General features: G+C 47.3%; 1 protein-coding gene across 1 annotated transcript in view; it reads left to right on the top strand.

The window, feature by feature from the left end:
• Window positions 1-655: 655 nt before the first annotated feature.
• Window positions 656-11,120, top strand: part of FAT4 (FAT atypical cadherin 4) — a 133,967-nt gene continuing 123,502 nt past the window's right edge. The window contains exon 1 of the mRNA XM_090140056.1: window positions 656-6,475. Coding sequence (XP_089996182.1) covers window positions 656-6,475 — 5,820 coding nt within the window. The remainder of the gene's footprint in view (window positions 6,476-11,120) is intronic.

Genomic DNA, 11,120 nt, shown 5'->3' with positions numbered 1-11,120 from the left:
CATCATTTGCGTTAATATAATGCAAGAGGCGGCCACTTTTACTCTAGTACCAGCTGTTGTCAGGCCTTGTTTGTTACTGCGTAAACCCGGTGCTGTGAAACTCATTAATTAGGCACTCCCGTTTCTCAGTGCTGCAGCCAGGGGCCGCCGCACGCCTGCGGACGGAGCTCGGCGTAGGGGAGCGGCGCCGTCCGGCTGCGGGGCGGACACCAGGGGGCGCTCCGGGACCGCGGTTGCGGCACGACGGCCGCGGGGCCCCATCGCGGTCCCGCTCCGCCGGACCGGGATGCGCGGCTGAGGATTTTGCCGAAGAGAAGGATAGGAGTCTGCTGAAGTTTGTCTCGGGATCTTTATTGAAAATAAAGAAATGAGCAGAATTTAATAAGAAAAGAAAAGTAACAAAAAAAAAAGTTAAAGCAAATAATAATATGAAGTTAGGTGATAACAATAAAAATAAAACTGCAAGCGTCCCAGGGGTCGCCCCCTTCCCGCCGGGCTCGGACGGCCGCGAACAGCGGAGCGCAGCGGCCGTCTCCGCACGCACAGCCGTCGGAGCCGCACCTGCCCCAGGTGCGCGGAGGGCGGGCGGGCGGCGGGGCGGGGCTCGGGGAGGTGCGGGGCGGGGATCGGGGCGGGCACTAGGGCGGCACGGCCAATGGGAGGCCGGGGGGGAGCCCGGCCGGGCGTCAAGAGGGACGGGATCAATGAGCGCCGCGCAAAGTTGGGGCCGGGCGGTGGTGGGCTCCGCGGCTGTGGATTACAAACTCAGCGGAGAAAGGAGGAAGAGGCGGCGGCGGCGGCGGCGGCGGCGGCAGTAGCGACGCTCGGCGGCGTCTCCCGGGCCGGGCATGGTGGTGGTGGGGTGGTGGCGGCTGCTAAGGCACGGCGGAGCACGAGGCCCCCGACGGCGCGGCGGCTGCTGCTGAACGGCGATGCGGTGCGGAGTCCCCGGCCGCCCCCCGGCCCCCGAGCGGCGGCGGGCGCAGAACGAGCGGCGCGGCCCTTGAGCGCAACGGCCGGCCGATCGGGTCCCTCCTCGGCGGGGCAGGGCGAGCGGAGCCTCGGCGGGACAGCGGGAGGGAGGGGCCGGAGCGAGGCGCCTGCGGAAGGCGGCCCCCGGCCGGGGGGCTCCGCTGAAAGCGGCGGCGGCGGCGGCCCCGGGCCCTACCGCGAAAGCGGCCCCCGGGTCGCTATGGGCCGCCCCACCGCCGCCGCCCGCCGGGCCCCTCCGCCCCTGCTGCTGTCGCTGCTGCTGCCGCTGCTGCCGCTGGGCGCCGCCGCCGAGCCCCGGCAGGTCTTCCAGGTGCTGGAGGAGCAGCCGGCCGGCACCTGGGTGGGCACCATCGCTACCCGGCCCGGCTTCACCTACCGGCTGAGCGAGCACCACGCCCTCTTCTCCATCAACGCCACCTCGGGCGCCCTGCACACCCGCGCCTCCATCGACCGCGAGAGCCTGGCCAGCGACGTGGTGGACCTGGTGGTGCTCTCCAGCCAGCCCACCTATCCCAGCGAGGTGCGCGTCCTGGTGCTCGACCTCAATGACAACGCGCCCGTCTTCCCCGACCCCTCCATCGTGGTGACTTTCAAGGAGGACACGGGCAGCGGGCGGCAGCTCATCCTGGACACGGCCACCGACGCCGACAGCGGCACCAACGGTGTGGACCACAGCTCCTATCGCATTGTGTCTGGCAACGAGGAGGGACGTTTCCGCCTCAACATCACCCTCAACCCTAGCGGCGAAGGTGCTTTTTTGCATCTGGTATCGCAGGGCGGGCTGGATCGGGAGGCCACCCCCAGCTACCAGCTGTTGGTGCAGGTGGAGGACAAGGGTGAGCCCCGGCGGCGCGGGTACCTACAGGTCAACGTCACCGTGCAGGACATCAATGACAACCCACCCATCTTCAGTCAGACTCTTTATCAGGCACGTGTGCCCGAGGATGCACCCGTTGGGGCCAGTGTTCTGCAGGTGGCAGCAGCTGATGCTGATGAAGGCACCAACGCTGACATCCGCTACCGCCTGGAGGGAGGTGATGGTGGCGGTGGGGAGGGGGCCAGCAGCCTCCCGTTCGAGGTGGATCCTGAGAGTGGAGTGATTCGCATCCGGGAGCGCCTGGACTACGAGCTGTGCCAGCAGTACTCGCTGACAGTGCAGGCCACAGACCGCGGGGTGCCAGCGCTGAGCGGCCGGGCCGAGGCCCTCATCCGCCTGCTGGATGTCAATGACAACGAGCCCCGGGTGAAGTTCCGCTACTTCCCAGCCACCTCCCGCTTTGCCTCTGTGGATGAGAACGCGGCGCCTGGCACTGTGGTGGCCTTGCTGACGGTGAGCGATGCTGACTCCCCCGCTGCCAACGGGAACATCTCTGTGTCAATCTTGGCAGGCAATGAGCAGCGGCACTTCGAGGTGCACAGCAGTAAGGTACCCAACCTCAGCCTGATCAAGGTGGCGGCTGCGCTGGACCGGGAGCGTATCCCTGCCTATAACCTTACAGTGGCGGTGGCTGATAACTATGGGGCCTCACCACCACCCCCGGGCTTCCCCACTTCTTCCCTTTCTCCTGATGGGGTGGTGGCAACTCCTGTGAGCCGCTCTTCAGTGGCTAGCCTGGTGATCTTTGTGAACGACATCAATGACCACCCGCCTGTCTTTGAGCAGTCAGTGTACAGGGTGAACATCAGTGAGGAGGTGCCTTTGGGCAGCTACGTGCGGGGCTTGAGTGCGACAGACCGTGACTCGGGCCTCAATGCCAACCTCAAATACAGCATTGTTTCAGGCAATGAGCTGGGTTGGTTCCACATCAGTGAGCACAGCGGGCTGGTCACCACAGCTGGTCCTGGGGGTGGCACTGCTGGGCATGCTGGAGGTGCATCTGTCACCAGCGGGTTGGACCGGGAGACCACTTCCCAGGTGGTGCTCAACATCAGTGCACGTGACCAGGGAGTGCAGCCCAAATTTTCCTACGCGCAGTTGGTGGTGAACATCCTGGACGTCAATGACAACAAGCCTCGCTTCAGCCAACCTGAGGGCTACCAGGTTTCCTTGGCTGAAAACTCCCCATCAGGAACTGAGCTGCTGGTCCTGAGTGCTGTGGATGGGGATCTGGGGGACAATGGGACCATTCGTTTCTCCCTTCAGGAGGCTGAGCCGGCAGTAGTGGCAGTTGGCCCCTCTTCAGTGACCCCTCGACAGGTCTTTCGCTTGGATCCCGTGTCAGGCAAGCTCAGCACCATCTCGCAGCTGGACAGGGAGGAGCAGGCTCACTTTTCCCTGCAGGTCCTGGCCACAGATTTGGGTTCCCCTCCCCTTTCTTCAGTAGCCCGGGTTAATGTGAGTCTTTTGGATGTGAATGACAATAGCCCGGTTTTCTATCCTGTCCAGTATTTTGCCCATATCCAAGAGAATGAGCCAGCTGGAACTTATGTAACCACAGTGTCTGCCACTGACCCTGATATGGGGCCCAATGGGACCGTCAAGTACAGCATCTCAGCTGGGGATACCTCTAGGTTCCAAGTCCATGGCAAGACAGGGATCATTACCACAAAAATAGCCCTTGACAGGGAGGAGAGAACTGCTTACCAGTTACAGGTTGTGGCCACTGATGGTGGCCATCTTCAGTCTCAGAACCAAGCCATTGTCACCATCACTGTCTTGGACACTCAGGACAATCCACCTGTTTTCAACCAGGGCATGTACGGTTTTGTTGTTTTTGAAAATGTTGCCCTAGGTTACCATGTAGGTACTGTTTTTGCTTCTACCATGGATCTCAATACCAACATCAGTTACCTTATTACAACAGGTGACCAACGGGGTATGTTTGCCATCAACAGAGTGACAGGGCAGATCACCACAGCCAGTATTATTGATAGGGAAGAGCAAGCATTTTACCAGCTGAAAGTGGTGGCTAGTGGTGGGGCAGTGACTGGAGACACTATAGTCAATATAACTGTCAAAGATTTAAATGACAATTCCCCACACTTTATTCATGCTGTGGAAAGCGTAAATGTGGTTGAAAACTGGAAAGCTGGTCATACCATATTCCAAGCCAAAGCTCTTGATCCTGATGAAGGTGTTAATGGCATGGTCCTTTACAGCCTTAAGCAAAACCCAAAGGGCTTGTTTTCAATCAATGAACAAACAGGTGCTATAAGCTTAATAGGGCAGCTGGACATAAATGCTGGGACTTACCAGGTTGAAATCCTGGCCTCAGATATGGGTGTGCCACAGCTGTCCTCTACTTTCATCCTGACTGTCTCTGTCCACGATGTAAATGATAACCCTCCTGTGTTTGACCAGCTTTCCTATGAAATTACAATTTTGGAGTCTGAGCCTGTGAATTCACGGTTCTTTAAGGTACAGGCTTCTGACAAAGATTCGGGAGTGAACGGTGAAATAGCTTACAGTATAATTGAAGGAAATGCTGGGGATGCCTTTGGCATTTTCCCAGATGGTCAGCTGTACATAAAGAGTGAACTGGATCGAGAGCTTCAAGAAAGATACGTTTTACTTGTTGTTGCCTCTGATAGAGCAGTAGAACCACTCAATGCTACTGTAAACATTACGGTAATTCTGGAGGATGTAAATGATAACAGGCCACTGTTCAACAGTACAAACTATGTATTTTATTTTGAAGAGGAACAGAGTGGTGGTTCCTATGTGGGTAAAATAAATGCTGTAGACAAAGACTTTGGGCCGAATGGTGAAGTCAGGTATTCATTTGAGCATATGCAACCAGATTTTGAGCTGAACACAATAACTGGGGAGATAAGAAGTACTCATCAGTTTGACAGGGAAGCTCTTATGAGACAGCGAGGAGCTGCAGTATTTAGTCTTACAGTTATAGCAACAGATCAGGGGTTGCCAAAGCCTCTAAAGGATCAGGCAACCGTACAGATCTACATGAAAGACATCAATGATAATGCTCCCAAGTTTTTGAAAGATCTCTACCAAGCTACCATATCAGAATTGGCAGCAAATTTGACGCAGGTTCTGAGAGTTTCTGCTTCAGATGTTGATGAGGGGACTAATGGGTTGATTCACTATTCTGTGATCAAGGGAAACGAAGAAAAGCAGTTTGCAATAGATAGTAGCACAGGTCAAGTGACCTTAGTAGGCAAACTAGATCATGAAGCTACTGCGTCGTATTCACTTGTTATCCAAGCAGTAGACTCTGGAGTGGTTCCCTTAAGTTCAACTTGCACACTGAGCATTGATGTATTGGATGAGAATGACAACAGTCCTTCCTTCCCTAAATCAATCTTGTCAGTGGATGTCTTGGAAAACATGAGAGTTGGTGAACTTGTTTCCTCAGTCACTGCCACTGACTCTGATTCAGGTGACAATGCTGACCTCCACTATAGCATTACGGGGACAAACAATCATGGGACCTTTAGCATCAGTCCCAACACTGGTAGTATTTTTCTTGCAAAAAAATTGGACTTTGAGACACAATCTTTGTATAAGCTAAATATAACAGCAAAAGACCAAGGAAGGCCACCAAGGTCATCTACAATGTCAGTGGTAATATATGTTAGGGATTTTAATGACAACCCTCCTAATTTTCCTGCAGGGGACATTTTTAAATCTATTATTGAGAATATTCCTGTTGGTAGTTCTGTCATTTCTGTGACTGCTAATGATTCAGATGCAGATATTAATGGGCAGTTAACATATGCAATCATTCAACAGACGCCACGAGGTAATCATTTCCGTATAGACGAAGTCAGAGGGACAATATTTACCAATGCTGAAATAGATCGGGAGTTTGCTAATCTCTTTGAATTAACAGTCAAAGCCACTGATCAGGCTGTTCCTGTGGAGTCCAGACGGTTTGCTTTGAAGAATGTGACTATTTTAGTGATGGATCAAAACGACAATGTTCCTGTGTTCATATCGCAAAATGCTCTTGCAGCTGACCCTTCAGTCATGATTGGTTCAGTCCTAACAACAATTATTGCAGCAGATCCTGATGAGGGAGCCAATGGAGAGGTAGAATATGAAATAATCAATGGAGATACCAAAACATTCATTGTGGATCGGTACAGTGGAGACCTAAGAGTAGCATCAGCTTTGGTGCCTTCTCAGCTAATATACAATCTGATAGTTTCTGCTACAGATCTTGGCCCTGAAAGAAGGAAATCTACCACTGAGATGACTATAATTCTACAAGGCGTTGATGGGCCTGTATTCACGCAGCCAAAATACATAACCATCTTAAAAGAGGGTGAGCCTATTGGGACGAATGTGATATCTATTGAAGCAGCCAGTCCACGGGGTTCTGAGGCCCAGGTGGAATATTACATTGTGTCCGTCCGATGCGAAGATAAGAGTCTGGGGCGCCTCTTCACCATTGGACGCCACACTGGTGTCATCCAGACTGCTGCCATTCTGGACAGGGAGCAAGGAGTGCGTCTCTACTTGGTGGATGTTTATGCCATTGAAAAATCTTCCATTTTGCCCCGCACACAGCGAGCAGAGGTAAAACTTTTCTTTTATTCAGTAATTATTCATGTGTTTTCTTTCTAAACAAGCAGTTTCATGTACTCGTTGTTAGTTGAGTGTTATATGAATACTTGTGTCAGCAGAAGACCTGAACTTTAAGTCTGCTGATTGAGTAAAAGTAACCTTCCAACCAGTATACTTCAAACTGTTTTCCTCAAAGCTACATCTAGAAACTTGAGAGAGGCTCAGGGAAGTACTTAAATTTGGAACTAAAGGCACAATGTTGGCCAAATTCCTTCTGAATAATAAATGCTTTAAGTCCTAAAAGCTTTAATCACAAGCATATTGTGAGTTTTGCAAACCTCCTCATTCTAGCAATCATAAATTAAGTCTTTCTGTTTTTGTGTGACTTACAACTGTAGGTCTTTCATTGCAGTTATAATGTCAGCATTTGAGGATTGGCCAGTAGGGGATTGCTCTCTGAACAGTTCATTTAACGTCTCCGGTCTGGACATGCTTGTTCTCCTCTGCTGCGTGCTATTCCTGGTGAAGTCTCTGAGATAGATCTCCAATCTACCGTTACTTCTTTACTCACACAGATGAGCATGAAATGGTCTTGTTTCTGTTCTATGATGTGAGGGGCTGTAAAAATGTAACAGTGTAGCAGGCAGCTTTCCTTATCAGAAAGCAATTTGCTTTTGTGTTGACTGAAGGATCTTAAACATTCTCTACGTGATTAGTTTGAGCAGCAAAGGGTGCAAAATAGGTCTGAGACATCAGCTGTGAAGTACGAATATTTTAATTGCCCCAGAGTATGGTAGTGGAGCCACAGAGCTGAAAGCTTATACCATTCTTACTGCCTTTTGTGCAAAGACAGGCCTGTTGTGAAAGGAGGTCTTGTGTTTGTGTTAGCTTGCACCATGTTCTGGAGCTGCCTTCTGCACTTTGCTATGAGTCATTGAACATGCAGTCACTGGAAGTTTGGGGCCGACACCACTCAGTAAGTCAGCCAGCGGGGGATGCTGGAAGTGCACTGGTTCAGTCGTTTTCCCTGCTGGCTAAGCCCATTACCTCAGCACTGTACAGCCTCCTGCGTCCTAGGCATTACCCCCATCTCTATTTCCACTTCAGAATTACAACTTTGTACGAGCCACCAATGGTACTGTAGTAGCTTGGTGGGTTTTATTTATTTATTTTTATTTTAGCAGATGGGGTATTTCAAATTCTTTCTTGGCATCTGTAGCTTTTTCTCTTAATTGCTACTTCTGTTCTTGTTAAAGTATGGTCTGTATAGATATGTAACCTAACTTTTCTATACTGACAGTGATTGATGCTCTACAAAGCAGTGCTATTGGAATGGGAATTTCAGCAGATTCTGAGCTCAGATTTCTTGGTGTGTGTGAGAGAGTTTATCTAAACACGTGTGTGCTGTTAGCCATTGGTTGTTTTGAAGAGTAATGGTGTATCTGAATGTGACCAGTTTTTGTAGCGATGCTGGTTTAAATAATGCATGCTATTTTTATGAGGAGATTCCTATCATGTGGTTCTATGTATCCCTGCTGAAAATTTATAAAAGTTAACAGCAAAAACTGATAAAAGTTGAATTATTATTAAGTCATGTACTTTCTTAAGTTGCTTTAAGGGTTAAGCCTTTGTCAGTGAGCATTTGGGTCACAGTCCTGTGACTAAAAAGTTTCTTGACAGAAGAAAGGCTTAGAGGAGGCCCCGTGGTTGCAATAGGCTCTCACGTTGTAAAAGTATTTAATATGAATATTTGGTGAGCAGTGAAGAGAACAACTATTGAAACTTTAAACAAATTTTACATTGTTGAATACAAACCACTCCTGAAATGAGAAACAAATGTTTTATTCTGTAAAGAATATTGAGAGCAATGGTTTGGAGCTTGGATTTTATGTTATTAGTTACATCTTTATAGCTTCTTAAATGCTTCTTCTCCCAAATATGATTAGCTTACAGTGCTTCATTAGAAATATATTATAAATTATAATCAGCTATCAACCTTAAAAAAATATAACCATATGCAGTATTTCTCTCAACTGACTTCATTTATTTGGAATGGCTTTTGCTATCCCATACTTGAACAAGAAGTACTGCAGTAAAATTCTTTGCACAAGCTGACTGTTGGTGGGTGCTGAATAAGCAATGCAGCTTTTCTTTGTGTTGCTTTTGGATGATAACTTTTTGGTTTGAAAAGTGTACACTTGATACAATTTTAGTTTACTACTAGGTTTCTTTAATAAGAAACAGCCAGTACTGAAGTACATGAACATTGTCTTTGAGAACACAACTTAAAGCTCACTTATGCTGAAGTGTAGATTGGGTATCGGGAAGAATTTCTTCATGGAGAGGGTGGTCATGTACTGGAACGGGCTTCCATGGCAGGGGATGGAATCCCCACCGCTGGAAATATTTAAGAAATTTCATGTGGTGCTTAGGGACACAGGTTAGTGGAAGACTTGTAGTGTTAGGGGATGACTAGACTTGATCTTACTGCCTTCTTTAAAGTAAATGGTTCTCTGACTTAGAGTCTGTAGATTTTTTTAGCACTTAGATTTCATATTTGTGTATGATTCTGTCCTCATTCTTCTTCAAAATTCAGGTTGAGATAATGCTTATGCTCCAATTGCTAAATAGTTTGAGATTTGCAATGAAAACACAAGTGCTCATTCCATTGTGTTTTACAGCTAGATTGTGTAATTGTGGGTAGTTGTTATTTAATTTGAAAGCTGATTTTTTAAAAAAATAATTTTGACAAGCTATTTCTCTGCAATCTGCAGTTACAAACCAAGCTGTTTGACACTGTATGGAAGTGTGGTGTGCCGTGATCAGTCTTTTTTCTTTTTTTTACTGCTTGTATTAATCATTAAGTGTTGCACTTTTCTTCTCTGGGAGAAAAATAAAGCAGCTGTCCTGAAGGGAGCCCTTTTTTTGTCATTTTATATCTTTACATACTTCAGCTGGAAAAACAAGCAAAATCTCAATTGCTTAGTACCTTACCCATTTTTTGCACCATAAAATCTCTTTAGGCGGGGAGGAGGATTTCACCATTATGATCCTATAGTTAATGCAGATTGGTATTACTTGGAAAGCTCAAGACTTTATTCAGTCTTGCCTTCTGAAACAACAACTATATGCTGTATGATACATTGCATGATTGTATGTTATACTGTGTGTCTGGGTGGCAGTAGTGTGAGGAACCTAGGGGCAATTCTCTGTCATCTGTGCCATGTTACTAAGGATTAAATAGAATTAGGCAGAATCTCTAGTCTGAATTTTAATCCTTAAGTGAGCAGCTCCTTTGGGAGGAACAGCGGGCTTTCTAGGCACCAGTGGTGCCAGTGTGTCTATTGTGTGTGACAAATGAGAAAGTAACAGAGTGCTGAACTACTTGTTCAGTTAATCTTTTATATACTTAAAGTAGCTTCAAAGGAAGAGAGAAAAAGGTATTAATGAGGTAGGTGTGTGAACTTTATAGATATGGTGATGAAATTGAAAATGGAAGTACTTGGTGAGGGCTGCAGGGCAGATTAGTGTTCCTTAGCCATGCTTTTTATCTGTGAATGCTAACATACTCTTAGAAGAGGTATGAGTGTCCTCATTTACATGGTTTACTTGGAACACGACACAGTTTTCTATTGCATTTGTACATTTGTAGCTTCCTCTTGTGTTTTTGTCATGATTAGAAACTGTTATGAAGCATCAGCTTCCACATCAGGGGAGGCTTTTATCCCACAGATCCACAGTCTGGAAGGAAATGTTTGCAAGATACGAAGGTTTCAGACGATGCATGCTGCTGGCATGGTAAAGGTCTGGAAACTAGTGGAGACAGGCAGAACGAATAGCCCTTTCTCAGTGGAAAGAAAATCATAACACATTTTACACTGACTCTGTGTGAACTTCTGCCATAGCCATAAAACCATAATTGCATGGTGTAATGAGTTGATGTGCAACTTCTTGACTCAGCCCAGCTTAAGTCCTCTGGCTTGGTCACCTCTGTGTCACTCCAGTGCTGCGTAGTGTAGGAGTTCAGATGTGAAATATTCTACGTAACCTTTATCTGGCATGTCTTTTATTTACCAGTGCAAATAGGAACAATGGAGTACTCATTGTATTCATACTATTTATAAATCGTTTTATTCTTTAATGATACATGGCACGTTAATTGTAGCATGACAAAGGAAACTACTTATGAAACATTTGAGTAAACAATGAAAATCTGCCTTCTTGACCCTGTTCCAAAGCTTTTTTTTTTCCTAGCACTAGTACTGATTCTGAGAAATGTGTAATTAAAGATATTGCTGTCATTTGCACTCATCTGAAAAGGGATCTATACGCTCTCCTTGAGCTAGTGTGAGATGAATGTGACTTAGGTTGAAAACAGTTCCAAACCAATTAGTGGGTTTCAGTTCAAAGTTATCCTTTCTTAATTTCTCTAATTTCTTTAATGATTCTGCCATGCTACATTTTCTTAATATCTAGAATTTCTTATTTCTTTGCTATTTTTGCAGCTTTGGGGCATTTTTACACGTGAGGTCACTTCATAATTTTTATGTTAAAAATCACTAGACTTTAAAAACAACATTCTTTATTACGGAAAATATTATTTTTCATGTGTCCGTAATGCAAACACTAGAAATAATGGCTGAAAACCAATGTGAAA

The sequence above is a fragment of the Phasianus colchicus genome, chromosome 4 (assembly GCF_987193195.1).
Source record: "Phasianus colchicus chromosome 4, bPhaCol1.hap1.1, whole genome shotgun sequence".
In the NCBI taxonomy this organism is placed as follows: domain Eukaryota; kingdom Metazoa; phylum Chordata; class Aves; order Galliformes; family Phasianidae; genus Phasianus; species Phasianus colchicus.
Note: the sequence above shows the minus strand (reverse complement) of the source record. Positions and strands in the feature narration are given on the sequence as shown.